Source organism: Oncorhynchus kisutch, linkage group LG11 (genome assembly GCF_002021735.2).
Source record: "Oncorhynchus kisutch isolate 150728-3 linkage group LG11, Okis_V2, whole genome shotgun sequence".
Taxonomy (NCBI): Eukaryota; Metazoa; Chordata; class Actinopteri; order Salmoniformes; family Salmonidae; genus Oncorhynchus; species Oncorhynchus kisutch.
Genome location: NC_034184.2, coordinates 74,466,946 through 74,484,316, shown reverse-complemented (window position 1 = coordinate 74,484,316; position 17,371 = coordinate 74,466,946). Strand labels below are relative to the sequence as shown.

General features: G+C 47.7%; 2 protein-coding genes across 4 annotated transcripts in view; both read right to left on the bottom strand.

The window, feature by feature from the left end:
- The window catches only part of LOC109900144 (phospholipid-transporting ATPase IB), a 98,801-nt gene extending 87,286 nt beyond the window's left edge, over positions 1-11,515 (bottom strand). Inside the window, exon 1 of the mRNA XM_031835023.1 lies at positions 11,217-11,515. Coding sequence (XP_031690883.1) covers positions 11,217-11,259 — 43 coding nt within the window. The 5' untranslated portion in view covers positions 11,260-11,515. The remainder of the gene's footprint in view (positions 1-11,216) is intronic.
- A 392-nt stretch (positions 11,516-11,907) lies between these two features.
- LOC109899254 (E3 ubiquitin-protein ligase RNF6-like) overlaps positions 11,908-17,371 on the bottom strand; it is a 7,345-nt gene continuing 1,881 nt past the window's right edge. For all 3 annotated transcript variants that reach the window (XM_020494313.2, XM_020494312.2, XM_031836330.1), the window contains exons 2-4: positions 16,570-16,725; positions 15,891-16,013; positions 11,908-15,683 (exon numbers count right to left, since the gene is read on the bottom strand). In XM_020494313.2, the coding sequence (XP_020349902.1) occupies positions 13,798-15,683; positions 15,891-16,013; positions 16,570-16,717 (2,157 nt within the window). In that variant the 5' untranslated portion in view covers positions 16,718-16,725 and the 3' untranslated portion in view covers positions 11,908-13,797. The remainder of the gene's footprint in view (positions 15,684-15,890; positions 16,014-16,569; positions 16,726-17,371) is intronic.

Sequence of the window (17,371 nt, the reverse complement as noted above, 5' to 3'; positions counted from 1 at the left end):
CCTATCAATTTATATATTATATATTATCACTTATGAATGATGCCCAGCATAAGGCAAGAAACAATACATACCTTTTTTTTTTGTACTTTTTCAAATCATAGTCCCAGACCTGTAGCCTAGACCATATTTTATTAATGTTTTATTTAACTAAGCAAGTCAGTTAAGAACAAATTGTTATTTACAATGACGGCCTACCCCGGCCAAACACTCCCTTAACCCGGATGATGCTGGGCCATTTGTGTGCCACCATATGGGACTCCCAATCACGGCCGGTTGTGATACAGCCTGGAATCAAACCAGGGTCTGTAGTGACACCTCTAGCACTGAGATGCAGTGCCTTAGACTGCTGCGCCACTTGGGAGCCCATAAGCCTCTATGTTTTGATAAGGTTTGCATCACAACTAAAGTAGCCAAATAACTTCTTAAAATTAAGCACATTAATCAGCTTTACAATGGGTGTAGAGCCTAATTGGCATACATTCGCGCTTATAGCCTACTGCCGTGTGTGCATTGCTGTTCTTGTAATGTGAAAAAATAGCCCAATAATTTATAAAAAATGTAAAGCTAAACGTTCTGATGTGTTGCGTCAGCCTTATAGCGTAAAAAAGTGTTTTTGATGCTAGTGGTTGTATTCATTTGGGATCTATCGCATCCCACAACTGTCCCAGACTATGTTTGGAATATTTATTTATTGGACAGAATCGGGCAACTTTTGTATTCTGGGGGATAGTAGATTGACATAAGCTAGTGCTTTTGCTGTTCGTTAGGCCTACTCATCTTCTAATATCTTCAATATGCACCTCGGAAATGGATAGGACACGTGCGTATGTGTATGTCTTCACTTGTAGCATGTGAGAAAGACCCAATCACGTGATGGAGAGCCATGTGAGTGGGATGTGAGTCGAAGCACGCAGCACAAAGGGAGAAGGGAATTAAAATGATTATATTCGGCCCAAGGGCACAACGGCTACTGGCCGCGAAAAAAAGGCATTACAGCCACACAAGGGGATTGCGCCGGGAAATCCGAGGTATTATCAAGTGCTTGTCCAATTGTGAATGAGAGACTGATGAAGTGTGTGCAGCCTGCACAAAAAAAACAAAGCAGAGCTCATGCCTTTCATGCAACTTTTTTCAAATCATCATTAGAGTCGTGTCATGCAGCCTTAGAATGTATTAGAAATCGAAACTTATAGCCCAACCTTTGTATCACAACTAACATTACATAAATAACTCAAATTAAGCATACAGGGGTACCTGTTTCTTTGTTAACTGCTCAACAATGAATAGCTGCATGTGCGCACTCCCTCAAATCGTTTGGAGAAAACATCCTTTCTATTTTATTCAGCTTTGTTCAGTTGTATTCTTCATACTAGAAAATAATGCCATGGAATTCTAAGCTAATCTTGTCTGCTAAATGAACCAGTGTAGCCCACAGCCATATGGCATAGCCAGGTCAGGACCTAACATAAAGACAACTCAAGAGTATGCTATTCTGTTGTTCTGAAATAGACTACATTTTCTTCATATCATGTTTCTTTAGACCAGTCTAAAATAAATAATGGATTTATTGTGAAGGTGTAGACTATATTACATGGATTTATTAGACTTTTTAAAAAGTAGGTTTTCCAAAGGTCTGCATCAGTGGAAGCCAAGAGATGCTAAATGTGTTTATGTTAATTAACAGTCAATTACCGTGAGACCGGCAGTTATATGCTTGACAATCACAGGCTAACTAAATTTTGTGACCGCTACAGTCCTAATTATGATGTCCACCAATTGAATGTGACAGTCAGTGTTTCTTGTTTTGGCTTTGACTATCTGTAAAACAGGCATACAAAGTCAGTCATGTGACTAAAAATAAGCAAACTACAAATTCAGACAGCCCACTTGAAGGTCCCACCCTCTGAAAACTTCTTGGTGAATCAGAGGTTCCCCCATCGCCCCCCAGTCTCCCTGTGTTGATTCGTTGCCCCTCCCATTACAGGAAAGCATTACCTACAGAGCAGTGCCGTCTGACCGTCTGACCCCTACGAGGTTCCATGGCTGTCCCTGTTCCTAAGGTGACCTCTAGCCAGGTCGTTTACTTCCTGGTCAAGGTTGACCTGCAGGTCTGCTGGGGTGGCCAGTGGGTCCAGTTACCAAGACGATGGAGTGAACAATTAGTAGAGGAGTGAAAGCCTCTTTCCTACAGCACAAGCTGGAGTAGTAATCCTCTCTCTGTCTGCTCTGCAACTTCCTCTACCTGCTAATCCATACACTGATAATCCTACAGGTGAGACCAGAGACAGGATAATACATTTATACCTAATCACATATACTGTACTGTTCACGCATGCACAGACACACACTTACACTCCCATACACACATTCACACAAAGCTAAAAAAAAAAATATATTAGTGGCAATGCATTTACACATGCAATGGCCCAACATGCAGTTAACTACTCGCCTGCTCACCCTCTCACTCACTCACTCTCACCCAACCCAACAGTCAACCGAAACACATGCATGCATCTATGTACATGGTTAATTCATGCCATGTGCATATGCATGGGTCACAAGTAAATGTGCTTTATTTACATATGCAGTTGAAGTTGGAAGTTTACATACACTTAGGTTGGAGTCATTAAAACTAGCTTTTAAACCACTCCACAAATGTCTTGTTAACAAACTATAGTTTTGGCAAGTCGGTTAGGACAGCTACTTTGTGCATGACACAAGTCATTTTTCCAACAATTGTTTACAAACAGATTATTTCACTTATAATTCATTGTATCACAATTCCAGTCGGTCAGAAGTTGACGTACAGTAAGTTGACTGTGCCTTTAAACAGCTTGGAAAATTCCAGAAAATCATGTCATGGCTTTAGAAGCTTCTGATAGGCTAATTGACATCATTTGAGTCAATTGGAGGTGTACCTGTGGATGTATTTCAAGGCCTACCTTCAAACTCAGTGCCTCTTTTCTTGACATCATGGGAAAGTCAAAAGAAATCAGCCAAGACCTCAGAAAAAATATTGTAGACCTCCACAAGTCTGGTTCACCCTTGGGAGCAATTTCCAAATGCCTGAAGGTACCACGTTCATCTGTACAAACAATAGTACGCAAGTATAACCACCATGGGACCACGCAGCCGTCATACCGTTCAGGAAGGAGACGTGTTCTGTCTCCTAGAGATGAACGTACTTTGGTGCGAAAAGTGCAAATCAATCACAGAACAACAGCAAAGGACCTTGTGAAGGTGCTGGAGGAAACAGGTACAAAAGTATCTGTATCCACAGTAAAATGAGTCCTACATCGACATAACCTAAAAGGCCCCTCAGCAAGGAAGAAACCACTGCTCCAAAACTGCCATAAAAAAGCCAGACTACGGTTAGCAACTGCACATGGGGACAAAGATCAGATTTTTTTGGAGAAATGTCCTCTGGTCTGATGAAAAAAAAAATAGAACTGTTTGGCCATAATGACCATCGTTATGTTTGGAGGAAAAAGGGGGAGGCTTGCAAGCCGAAGAACACCATCTCAACCGTGAAGCACGGGGGTGGCAGCATCATGTTGTGGGGGTGCTTTGCTGCAGGAGGGACTGGTGCACTTCACAAAATAGATGGCATCATGAGGCTTGAAAATTATGTGGATATATTGAAGCAACATCTCAAGACATCAGTCAGGAAGTTAAAACTTGATCGCAAATGGATCTTCCAAATGGACAATGACCCCAAGCACACAGTACATCCAAAGTTGTGGCAAACTGGCTTAAGGACAACAAAGTCAAGGTATTGGAGTGGCCATCACAAAGCCCTGACCTTAATCCTATAGACAATTTGTGGGCAGAACTGAAAAAGCGTGTGCGAGCAAGGAGGCCTACAAACCTGACTCAGTTACACCAGCTCTGTCAGGAGGAATGGGCCAAAATTCACCCAACTTATTGTGGGAAGCTTGTGGAAGGCTACCTGAAATGTTTGATCCAAGTTAAACTACTGAAAGGCAATGCTACCAAATACTAATTGAGTGTATTTAAACTTCTGACCCACTGGGAATGTAATGAAATAAATAAAAGCAGAAATAAATCATTCTCTCTACTATTTTTCTGACATTTCACATTCTTAAAATAAAGTGGTGATCCTAACTGACTTAAGACAGGGAATTTTTACTAGGATTAAATGTGAAAAACTTACTTTAAATGTATTTGGCTAAGGTGTATGTAAACTTCTGACTTCAACTGTATGTGACCATGTTCTTGTGTGTGTTTTGTGTGTCTTTCGATATGTGTAAAAGATCTTGCAGAGTGAATAGATGGTGGTTTATACCGTATGTGTATATGTGATCGTATGTCAAGTCTATTTACTACGAGCACATAAAGTCACTGTGCAGACAGGCAGACCAGCCTAGTCCAGCGGTCACCAGCCCTGGTCCTAGAATGTCGTGTGTCTCTAGTATCAGGGTTTAGTGACCACCACTGTGCTCTAGTCCAGGGTTGGGGTTCATATTCAATTGAAATGTACTCCTTGAATTGATTGGCCCCGACCGCTGCTCTAGTCATTAAAGGTTACTATTCCAGTGCACGCACTAGTGAACTCCAAGCAGTGAGGGGTGCCAGCCAGGCCAGCCTGTGAACTCCAAGCAGTGAGGGGTGCCAGCCAGGCCAGCCTGTGAACTCCAAGTAGTGAGGGGTGCCAGCATGGCCAGCCTGTGAACTCCAAGCAGTGAGGGGTGCCAGCCTGTGAACTCCAAGCAGTGAGGGGTGCCAGCCTGTGAACTCCAAGCAGTGAGGGGTGCCAGCCTGTGAACTCCAAGCAGTGAGGGGTGCCAGCCTGGCCAGCCTGTGAACTCCAAGCAGTGAGGGGTGCCAGCCCCAGAAATCATGGAGCAGGCCACCAGCCATGGGACAGGAGACAAAGATAAGGCAGTAGGCCACCAGCCATGGGACAGGAGACAAAGATAAGGCAGTAGGCCACCAGCCGTGCGACAGGAGACAAAGATAAGGGAGTAGGCCACCAGCCATGGGACAGGAGACAAAGATAAGGGAGTAGGCCACCAGTCGTGGGACAGGAGACAAAGATAAGGGAGTAGGCCACCAGCCATGGGACAGGAGACAAAGATAAGGCAGTAGGCCACCAGCCGTGGGACGGGAGACAAAGATAAGGGAGTAGGCCACCAGCCGTGGGACGGGAGACAAAGATAAGGCAGTAGGCCACCAGCCGTGGGACAGGAGACAAAGATAAGGCAGTAGGCCACCAGCCGTGGGACGGGAGACAAAGATAAAGGAGTAGGCCACCAGCCGTGGGACGGGAGACAAAGATAAGGGAGTAGGCCACCAGTCGTGGGACGGGAGACAAAGATAAGGCAGTAGGCCACCAGCCGTGGGACAGGAGACAAAGATAAGGGAGTAGGCCACCAGCCGTGGGACGGGAGAAAGATAAGGCAGTAGGCCACCAGTCGTGGGACGGGAGACAAAGATAAAGGAGTAGGCTCACTGCTTGGGACGGGAGAGAACAACACAGAGAGTCAGTAACGCAATGCCACTATTGTCCTGGGCTGGCCACACACAACAACACACGTGTGAGTAAGTAATCGATGTGTGTGTGTGTAGGTGAGTTCAGCTGTGAGTCTAGAAGAGGCAATTGACTGTGTGTGTGTGTGTGTGTGTGTGTGTGTGTGTGTGCCTGCGTGTTTATGTAGACTGTGTGTGTGTGTATGTGTGTGTGTGTGTGTGTGTGTGTGTGTGTGTGTGTGTGTGTGTGTGTGTGTGTGTGTGTGTGTGTGTGTGTGTGCCTGCGTGTTTATGTGGACTGTGTGTGTGTGTCTGTGTGTTTATGTAGACTGTGTGTGTGTGCCTGTGTGTTTATGTAGACTGTGTGTGTGTGTGTGTGTGTGTGTGTGTGTGTGTGCCTGCGTGTTTATGTAGACTGTGTGTGTGTGTGTGTGCCTGCGTGTTTATGTGGACTGTGTGTGTGTCTGTGTGTTTATGTAGACTGTGTGTGTGTGCCTGTGTGTTTATGTAGACTGTGTGTGTGTGTGTGTGTGTGTGTGTGTGTGCCTGCGTGTTTATGTAGACTGTGTGTGTGTGTGTGTGTGCCTGCGTGTTTATGTAGACTGTGTGTGTGTGTGTGTGTGTGTGTGTGTGTGTGCCTGCGTGTTTATGTGGACTGTGTGTGTGTGTATGTGTGTGTGTGTGTGTGTGTGTGTGTGTGTGTGTGTGTGTGCCTGCGTGTTTATGTGGACTGTGTGTGTGTGTCTGTGTGTTTATGTAGACTGTGTGTGTGTGCCTGTGTGTTTATGTAGACTGTGTGTGTGTGTGTGTGTGTGTGTGTGTGCCTGCGTGTTTATGTAGACTGTGTGTGTGTGTGTGTGCCTGCGTGTTTATGTGGACTGTGTGTGTGTCTGTGTGTTTATGTAGACTGTGTGTGTGTGCCTGTGTGTTTATGTAGACTGTGTGTGTGTGTGTGTGTGTGTGTGTGTGCCTGCGTGTTTATGTAGACTGTGTGTGTGTGTGTGTGTGTGTGTGTGCCTGCGTGTTTATGTAGACTGTGTGTGTGTGTGTGTGTGTGTGTGTGCCTGCGTGTTTATGTAGACTGTGTGTGTGTGCCTGTGTGTTTATGTAGACTGTGTGTGTGTGTGCCTGCGTGTTTATGTAGACTGTGTGTGTGTGTGTGTGTGTGTGTGCCTGCGTGTTTATGTAGACTGTGTGTGTGTGCCTGTGTGTTTATGTAGACTGTGTGTGTGTGTGTGTGTGTGTGTGTGTGTGTGTGTGTGTGTGTGTGTGTGTGTGTGTGTGTGTGTGTGCCTGCGTGTTTATGTAGACTGTGTGTGTGTGTGTGTGTGCCTGCGTGTTTATGTAGACTGTGTGTGTGTGCCTGTGTGTTTATGTAGACTGTGTGTGTGTGTGTGTGCCTGCGTGTTTATGTAGACTGTGTGTGTGTGTGTGCCTGCGTGTTTATGTAGACTGTGTGTGTGTGTGTGTGTGTGTGTGTGCCTGCGTGTTTATGTAGACTGTGTGTGTGTGTGTGTGTGTGTGTGCCTGCGTGTTTATGTAGACTGTGTGTGTGTGCCTGTGTGTTTATGTAGACTGTGTGTGTGTGTGTGTGTGTGCCTGCGTGTTTATGTAGACTGTGTGTGTGTGCCTGTGTGTTTATGTAGACTGTGTGTGTGTGTGTGTGTGCCTGCGTGTTTATGTAGACTGTGTGTGTGTGTGTGTGCCTGCGTGTTTATGTAGACTGTGTGTGTGTGTGTGTGTGTGTGTGTGTGTGTGTGTGTGTGTGCCTGCGTGTTTATGTAGACTGTGTGTGTGTGTGTGTGTGTGTGCCTGCGTGTTTATGTAGACTGTGTGTGTGTGTGTGTGTGTGCCTGTGTGTTTATGTAGACTGTGTGTGTGTGTGTGTGTGTGCCTGCGTGTTTATGTAGACTGTGTGTGTGTGCCTGTGTGTTTATGTAGACTGTGTGTGTGTGTGTGTGTGTGTGCCTGCGTGTTTATGTAGTGTGTGTGTGTGTGTGTGTGTGTGTGTGTGTGTGTGCCTGCGTGTTTATGTAGACTGTGTGTGTGTGTGTGTGTGTGCCTGCGTGTTTATGTAGACTGTGTGTGTGTGTGTGTGTGTGTGTGCCTGCGTGTTTATGTAGACTGTGTGTGTGCCTGCGTGTTTATGTAGACTGTGTGTGTGTGTGTGTGTGCCTGCGTGTTTATGTGGACTGTGTGTGTGTGTGTGCCTGCGTGTTTATGAAGACTGTGTGTGTGTGTGTGCCTGCGTGTTTATGTGGACTGTGTGTGTGTGTGTGCCTGCGTGTTTATGTAGACTGTGTGTGTGTGTGTGTGTGTGTGTGTGTGTGCCTGCGTGTTTATGTGGACTGTGTGTGTGTGTGTGCCTGCGTGTTTATGAAGACTGTGTGTGTGTGTGTGCCTGCGTGTTTATGTGGACTGTGTGTGTGTGTGTGCCTGCGTGTTTATGTAGACTGTGTGTGTGTGTGTGTGTGTGTGTGTGTGTGTGTGTGTGTGTGTGTGTGTGTGTGTGTGTGTGCCTGCGTGTTTATGTAGACTGTGTGTGTGTGTTTCTACTTGTGAATGCTGTTGGAATGTCGTTGACATTGTCTTGAGTCCCATGAAGGTTGTACAACAGTGCTCCTCTGTGGCCAACTGATCTCATTGCCCCCTGAAGCTTTTCTGGAGCTCATCATATTTGTTCCCTAGACTGACCGTGCCAGCCACACATCCATCCATAGAGAGCATTCATTCCCCAAATGGTATCCTTAACAACCTAGCAGCCATTACAGCCAGGAATTATGCACTATATATAACAAAGGTATGTGGATACCCATTCAAATGAGTTGATTTGGCTATTTCAGCAACACCCGTTGCTGACAGGTGCATAGTATCGAGCATACAGCCATGCAATCTCCATAGACAAACATTGGCAGTAGAATGGCCTTACTGAATAGCTCAGTGACTTTCAACGTGGCACCGTCATAGGATGCCACCATTTGTCAAATTTCTGCCCTGCTAAAGCTTCCCCGGTCATCTGGAAGTGCTGTTATTTTGAAGTGTAAACGTCTTGGAGCAACAACGGCACATCTGCGAACTGGTAGGCCACATAAGCTCACAGAATGGGCCCGCCGAGTGCTGAAGCCTGTAGCCCGTAAAAATCATCTGTCCTCGGTTGAAACACTCACTTACGGAGATACAATCTGCTTCTCGAAATGGGTTTCCATGGCCGGGAAGCCGCACACAAGCCTAAGATCACCATGCGCAATGCCAAGCGTCGGCTGGAGTGGTGTAAAGCTTGCCGCCATTGGACTCTGGAGCAGTGGAAACGCGTTCTCTGGAGTGATGAATCACACTTCACCATCTGGTAGTAAGATTTTGGGTTTGGCAGATGTCAGGAGAAAGCTACCTGCCCCAATGCATAGTGCCAACTGCAAAGTTTGGTGGAGGAGGAATAATGGTCTGGGGCTGTTTTTCATGCTTCAGGCCCCTTAGTTCCAATGAAGGGAACTCTTAACGCTACAGCATACAATGACATTCTAGACGATTCTGTGCTTCCCACTTTGTGGCAACAGTTTGGGGAAGGCCCTTTCCTGTTTCAGCATGACAATGCCCCCGTGCACAAAGCGAGGTCCATACAGAAATATTTTTGTCAAGATAGGTGTGGAAGAACTTGACTGGCCTGCACAGAGCCCTGACCTCAATCCCATTGGGATGAATTGGAACGCAGACCGCGAGCCAGGTCTAATCGCCCAACATCAGCGCCCGACAGCACTAATGCTCTTGTGGCTGAATGGAAGCAAGTCCCCGGCAGCAATGTTCCAACATCTAGTGGAAAGTCTTCCCAGAAGAGTGAAGGCTGATATGATGTAGCAGCAAAGGGGGACCAACTCCATATTAATGCCCATGATTTTGGAATGAGATGTTCCAAGAGAAGGTATCCATATACTTTTGGTCATGTAGTGTATGTCCCCAGAAAGACCCGCCTCTGACACACAGACAATAGCCTGATTTATATCATTATATCTTTATACATGGTAAACAAACCACACTTCTCTGGGGACTATACACACACAGAATAGTAATGCGGTGGCAGGTATCCTGGCAGTAAGGAGCATTGGGAAAGTAACCAAAAGGTTGCTGGATCGAATCCCGAGCAAGGCAATTAACCCTAATTGCTCCTGGGTAGCTGTCAATAATGTCTGATCCCTGACCCCAATCTCTGAGTGTGTCTCAGGGAGAGTGGGATATGCAAAAACCACATTCCCATCTCACTTACAGGTTACTCACTTGTACATACAATATATAATCAGTGAAGAACTGTCAACATCTCCATTAAATGTGACTGGGGGGGGTCCGTTAATAGGTCTATAGGGATAGTATGAGTGTTTGTTCCCGGATGTGTTGTCCTGTCTTGACTCCTGGGTCCTGACTGTCCTTATTAACCCAGAGTAAAAGTACTTTTCTGTCAATATCAGCTTTCCCTGGAGTCTCTCACTAGAACCTGTTGGAGGAAAAACAAACACCCGCCACAATGCACTTGTACCAGTTAATTGTGCCAGTCACTCAAGGTCATTCAGCCACATGCATACCCTCTTCCAGGACAATTGCTGCATCAAACCTGCCCCAACTATCTCCCAAAACCCTGACCTCCTCCTCTCTAATCCCTGCAGCCTTGACCCAAAACCTCTTATAGCTGTCACTCCCCGACATGGTCAAAACGCCAATAATCATGCTAGGATTTTCCGTGTGTACATAGGCTAGAGTCCGTGGATAAAATAAGTATGCGCTGTGTGGGGAGTACTGTGCAATGATGCTTTCTGCTGTCCCTGTAACGCATAGAGGGCAAAAGCGCATCTGTGACGCATTGTTTTTTTTCGGGGACAAAAGCGCAATGAATAGCCCCAAAAGACCCATCACTATTCTGCACCAGTATACAGGCCCAGATAATGTCTCTATTATGTAGCCTAAACTAGCACAGATGTCGTGTTCAACTGTGTTGGTCCCGCGTGACCTTAACAGGTGAGATGGCCTTCCCGCTAGGGGCTTAGAATAAGATCCCTTAGTCACGTTGCCTTTAAGTAACGACTGTGTTAAACAACGGGCTCTCCCACCGTGCCGAACTGTGGGCAGTTATGTGTTCTCGGACTAAAGTTTGTCCTATCCTGACAGTTTGCACCCTTCACACCATTAACCCATTCGCCCTGGGAAAGTAAATCGATTCCGTGGACAAATAGCCTACATAGGCATTTCTGTAGGCTAGTCTATTACGTGCGCATGAACGAGTGCGCGCAGTGTTTAAAGTGAGGACATGACATCTCGGTCCCCGCTAACCTACACTAACCTCGTCTCCATCTACCGGTATTTACTGAATTATTTTTGCACAGCATAATTACGCACAGTACGCTACGCTATACAAAGCATTCGACACTGACTCAGTTGAAGCGCTGAGCCCACAATCCGAGTCAGTCCATGCCAATAGAAAATTAGCCCTGCACTGACTGTGTAGCCTATGACAGGGTGCACCGCCTCCGTGCCGCAGTCCTGGGATAAACAAGGCCATCCCAACCCCTATATTCCCAATAATATAGCCTAAAGCACATATATAATAGGCCAGATTGCACAAATTGTCAATAGAATCAATCAGTCCTCGTCGCAATGTTTATGTCGCTGCTAGTTCGACCCCTATAAATACCCATGGAGCTGTAGACTACAGTACATGCGTCGTCCCCTCTAGCCACGCTTACCGCCCTCGCTGTGGATCTTCTTCGATCGCCGGTTGAAATACATCCTGAACTTGTGCGGTTCTGTATCAGGCTGGAAGATGGCGTCCGGGACACCGGCATGCTAGTGGCTCACTGTCACAGCGGGGAATGCGAGCACGGGACAAGGCTGCATTCGCTCGGAGATTAATCATAACCGACCAGTAGGACGAGGGACGGTGGTGGGTCGACTCAGCAGCGACGAGGGCGCGCATAGATGCCATGTGTTCGTGCGGCTTCGTCCTCAGCCAAACTCAGGCTAACAAAGGCTAACCTCGTTCCTTCGTTCAGACTCACTTTGCTTCCACTGGATATGCATGTAGCCAATGTGTGCCATAAATTAATAGTCTAACATGTCATGTGTAAAAAATAACCTGGTAACGCAGTAGCCATAGGCTGCAGGAGGCCAACACTGCAGAGCTAGGTTAAATAGCATGCTAAATGGATATAGGGAATATGACTTAGCACTATGGTTATTTAATATTTGGATATTTAAAAAATGATGTTACATTAATCTAATTTCATAGGCCTATGAGTAATGTGTAGCCTAGGGAGAGAGAAAGTCAAATTAAAGACAGGGAGAGAAAACATCACACTGGGTTATGTCGTGTCATATGAGAAGATGTGGATAAAACCAGTGGTTTTGTGTGAGGAACACAAACACAGTCACACAAAATAACTCCAGGCATAACAAAGCTGTATTTAATTCCATTGTTAAGGAGCAGAGAAGAAAACCCTTGTATATTTATATTACACAGTAACAGAACACAATCATCTTAACAGTTTGTTTTAATCTCATCACATAACAATAAGTATTCAATATCTCAAAGGATGTTTTTGATCTCATTAAATAGGAACAGAATAAATTCTAAATTCTGAATTCGATGGCCACAAACCCTCCCACTCGGTCTTAGATTAACATTCAGGTGACTGATTAATGCTGCTAAATCATGACATTCTGTTTTGTCACTTCCTTCAGCTCTACCACACACACACTTATTCATCACTCACAGCTCCACAATGCACGTACGCTCAGATTCTGCAGTATACAAAGAGCAATATTACCCAATTATCACACCCCTGTCTCATGGGTCTGCATGACAAAGGTCAGGATTCAAATGACAGAAAACCCCTGCCCTACCTGGACACCGATAACACTGGCCTCCAGTTCTCACCATGTTGTACTGTGGTGAATGCTGCCCCTGGTGGTAACATGGTGATACTGCATGCAGGAAAAGCCAATTGAGATCTAGGCCAGGCTAATGGAGGAAGAAATCTGTTGTTCACTGATCTGAAAGGATTGGACAGATATAGAAAATGGTTGAGTGGTGCCGGAACCATTTTGCTTTCACCTATTCATTCCTTTCAGGTTTGTGAACATGGAAATCAGGCCATGACAGGCAGGTGCTACCAGAACTGGGACTTTAAAACACAGACGTTAAAGGAGTGGGAGGTGATGAACTACTTTTTGATTACTGGGGTATCTCTAGGAGGCCGAGGGTAGAGGGACAGAATACTACTGAGCAGATACTCTATTTCCCAACAGAGGAACTAATCATTGATGCCGAGGAGTAAACAAGGGAGAAAGAACAGCACTATAATGTTTTAATATGCAACTATGAAAAACAGTCCTTCCTTCCCTCCATGTTATTGCACAACTCCTTGTCTAGCATCAACATTATTGGCCTGTCTCTGTAACAGACAAGTTCTACTACAAGGGCTTGCTGCTAAATCACACACTTTCCTGATAATCTTATTCTTTAGATGTTTCTTTCTGACTTGGGGTACTAATATTTTAGTGTCAAAGGCTGTAACGGAATGAAATGTTGAACATCCACTGTGGATCGGTGGGGTTCGATGGCTAGGTTGAAATATACTGAACAGGTGGGCAAACAACAGGATCCTTGGGACCACTGACCAAGTGAAAACTCATTCAAAAGTCAGGATACACGACAGCCTCTGTCCACACAATGTCAAATCATAGAGGACACTTTGAAAGGAATGTCGGGGCTTTAAAATGGAAGATTCCAATATTAGCTTTAACTTAAAATGGCTGTTTCCTGCTTCTGATTAAAAATGCAATGCGACTGAGGACTTTCTCTTCTGAACCCCAAAACACAGGAGGCGGTGACATATTTACACGTTCTCAACCAAATCAAGTCCAGAGATGTGTCTGATTACTGTAGTCTGGTTGTGACAGGGTGATGTCACAGCGCATCAGGTAGAGGAGCAGCAGCTGGCTATAGTAGCTCATTAGCATAAGTCCTATCTTTACATGTGGACCTCAGTGACATCATGACAGAGTGGCCAAACAGAAACAAGGAGGGGAGAAAAAAAAAGTGCTGAAAATAAAATACTTCTAAAAAAATAAAGCTTTGTTAATTCTCTGCATTTATAGTCCCCCCCCCCTCAATGGATAGCGCAATGATAAATGAAAACATTAAAGCGCTATGTACATGCACCGTCCACTCCGCTCGGGCATGCTCAGTTCAGCCAACAGGTGGCAAGGTGTAGCTGGTGGCGGTCTAGGGTCAGGGGGTTCTAGGGATCAAAGGTCAGGGCAGGGTCAGTCCTGGTGCACAGGGAGGATGGGCTGCCTACAGATGGGGCAGGTGTTGTTTTCAGAGAGCCAGCGGTCAATGCAGTGGATGTGGAACTCGTGGGCGCAGGGCAGGCGGCGCAGCTTATTCCCCTGGGCATACTCATTAATGCAGACGCTGCAGGCGCGCCCCGCCTCTCCCTCCAGGCTAGCCTGGCCGTAGGTGCGCGTGGCCAGATTATCGATCTGCTCTTTGGTCAGGCCACGAGGGTGCTCCTCGTCCTCCTCATCGTTGAGCAGAAAGAAGTGGGCCAGACGCAGGATGGGCAGTGTGCCGTTTTCCACGAGGTTGTTTGTGTCCCTGCTCGTCGGCCGACCCTCATTGGGGGTAGGGACTCCACCGGCACCGCCGTCACTCCCAACTAATCTCTCCTGGCCTCCTTCCTCCTCAGCCCCTGCCACTCCCTCGGTCTCCATCTCCACCCCTCCTGCCTGACCTTCCACCCCAGTTCCACTCTCGTTGCCATGGTAGGCCTGTGTGGTGGTGTTTGCGTTGGGTCCAGCAGGGTCCTGGTGACCTGGCGTGCCCCCGGTGGTCTCAGAGTCAGCCTCTGTCTCCATGAGGGAGCTGAGCTCTCCGAAGCCGGTCATGATCTGTCTGAGGATGGAGCGCAGGGCGGTGGAGCTGGGCTCCCCCAGGCCCGTCTCACTGATCCTCCTCAGAGGGATCCGGATGGTGCTGACGTAGGTCCGGATCCCGGCCCGCTCCGAGCGGGAGATGGTGCGCCGGAAGCCTCCACTGTCACTCTCGAAGGTGACGGTATTCTCAGCAGCGCGGGCCCGGGAGCGGGTACGGCTGGCGATGCTGTCTCGGTCCCGGTTCTCTCCCGGTCGGATGCGACGCACCTGCAGGTCCAGCATGATGGTGGGATGGCGGCGTACCCCTCCGGCGCCCCCCGCCCCGGCCGTGTGTGCCTCTCCCTCCTGCTCCTCTGCCTCTGGACCAGGCTCTGATACTACAGCCGGCTCTGACACGGCTTCACCGGTCTCCATGGAGACAGAAGCAGTTCCGTTGCTGAGCTCGGCAGTGTGGATATTATTAGAGCCACCATTTCCACTCCCACCATTAGGGGATAAGGTAGCTGAGTTAGGGGCGGGGTTTCTCTGAAGAGGGGAGCGGCTACGTCTCCTAGATGACCGGGAGGAAGTCCCACCTCCTGCCACAGCCCTGCGGGTCCGGCCGCGGGATCGAGTCCTGCTGCTGTGTGGCTCACGCCCCACAGACGCCCCCTGGGGGCCAGACTGGGGCGCTACACGGGGGCAGTCCAGGGTAGCAACCCCCTCCTCCTGCCTCTCCTCTTGGGAGGAAGCTCCGCTTGGGGACTGGAGCTGTGGAGGGCTGCTTTGATCCTGAAGGGTAGGGGGGGTGATGGGGAATGGGGGGAGGTGGAGGGCTGTTGTACTCCTTAGAGCAGTAGGGGGGGACAGGGGTGAGGTGAAGGGTGCAGGAGTCAGAGGAGGGGTGGTGGTAGTACTGCGTGTACGGCGGGTTTGAGCCCTCCTGCCCAGGGTTGCTCGAGGTGAGGGATAGGGGGAGGGCCGGGCAGGGGTGTAGGGTGAGGGGCGAGTGGAAGGGGAAGTGCGTATAGACGCTGTGGATGGAGGGGGGACAGGGGACAACTCTGAGGGGTCGGGGGTGTCACTGTGCTCCCCTGGTTCTGGCTGCTCATGGTTGATGTTGATCTCCAGGCTGAAGCGGAACTCTCCACTGTTGGGGTTGGTGCGGCTGACCGCGCGCCACGTCTGGTTGCCGCTCTGGCCGCTCCGTGTGGCATTCCCGGTTCGTCGGAAAGTGTTCAGCCACTCCAGCAGTGAGTCGCCATTAGATGTCTCTGCTCCCGGCTCAGCAGTACCTATACAGACAGTGGCTCGTTACTGAACTGAGTCAGTTGTAATTATCTAGTAATACGTCAGTACTATACAGCAGCAATTAGGTTATGAACCTTTTGAGAACCATTACATCCTGTCAAGTTTAGGTTACACAGGCTAGACCCTTTAGCATCCATTTCCTCCCCAAAATTCCTTCCATGCCCCTCCTAACCCTCTCTCCTCCCCCTCACCGCTGCTCCCCTCCTCTTCTCCGGCCTCCGTATTTTGTGGGCGTGGTTCAGGTCGGGGCTGAGATGACACACGCTCCTTTGCCCCGTCCAGGCGCTGCCGTAGCTCCTCCGCTGTCACTTCACCTGGGGAATAACATGTCCCCTGTTAGGTCAAGATGGAGGGTGTATGATATGGGGTAGGTTATATGCTTCATTGTTGAGGGTCCAGTTCAGCCCTTAGTGGCCAACATGGAGCCATTATATTATGATGTGATATTACAAATGTTTGTGTTTTATTTTACCTTTAACTAGGCAAGTCAGTTAAGAACAAACTGTTATTTACAATGACGGCCTATATTAGATTGTATTAGCGAGTCTGCATTGGTGTATTGGGTTTGGACAGGGGTGGACAACTACAGCAATCCGAGGGCTGCAGTCCTGCTGGTTTTTGTTTCTCCATAGCATTAATTAGCGCCACTGATTGGCTAGGGGGACCGGGCCGGGCACGTGGCTGTCCTGATACAAATTAGCCTGTGATTTAAAAACATGGAGGAAAACCAGCAACACCACTGCCCTGAGCGATTGGAGCTGTGCAGCCCTACATTATAGCGGGTTCTAGTGACGTCAGGTGTTCTAGTGAGGTCAGGTGTTCTAGGCTCCTGGGGTTCTAGTAAGGTCAGGTGTTCTAGGTTCCTCTCACCAGGTGTGCCCAGCAGGTTGCTGTCTCTCATGAGGCGGTACTCTTCCTCGCTCAGATCATTGATGAAGTGATAGTACGCCTCCTCCCTTCGAAGACGCTCCGCCTGACGCCGCCGCTCGTCTCGCCCACCGGGAGGGTCCATCACCATGGAAACCGCTGGGGCACACGGAAGGGGTGATAGGGGTGTCAGAATTGTGGAACACCTGGCTGGATCTTACCAGGGCACTATTGTGATGCATCCATCTTTCAATCATAGGGAGCAGTTGAGTTGGGATCAGACATATTTGACAGATTCGATACAACTAATGTACAAGTCACTGACACACTTGACAAGCATGGATTAGAACGAGGATTTACTGATCATCCAATTCCCTGGGGAAAAACCGCAGTCCAATAGCTTGTGTCACGTGAAAGTAGGATTTACAGAAAGGCTATTACTCGATCAATGCAATTATGTGACTTTGCAACTCCCGTCGCCTTTACATTATTAAACCGGTTTCCGTGGCCAACCTTTAGCCATGAACGATGAAGTCAAAACAACAACTTCCATTTTGATGTGGAATAAGACATGGCCAGTAAGAGGTCGGCTGAGCTGACATAACAAAAATCTAACCTTCCCTGTTCCGACAGCTAGCTGGCTAACCTCCTTGGATTCATCAGAAAATCTCTATACAACAGCATCAATGCCACTGCGATAGACAGCAAAACATATTTCTTCGGCCGTAAATGTTGCAACAATCACGGTATTTGGAGCAATAATGCCGTCTCTACAAAGCATCATAATATAGTAGGCCATGTTGGA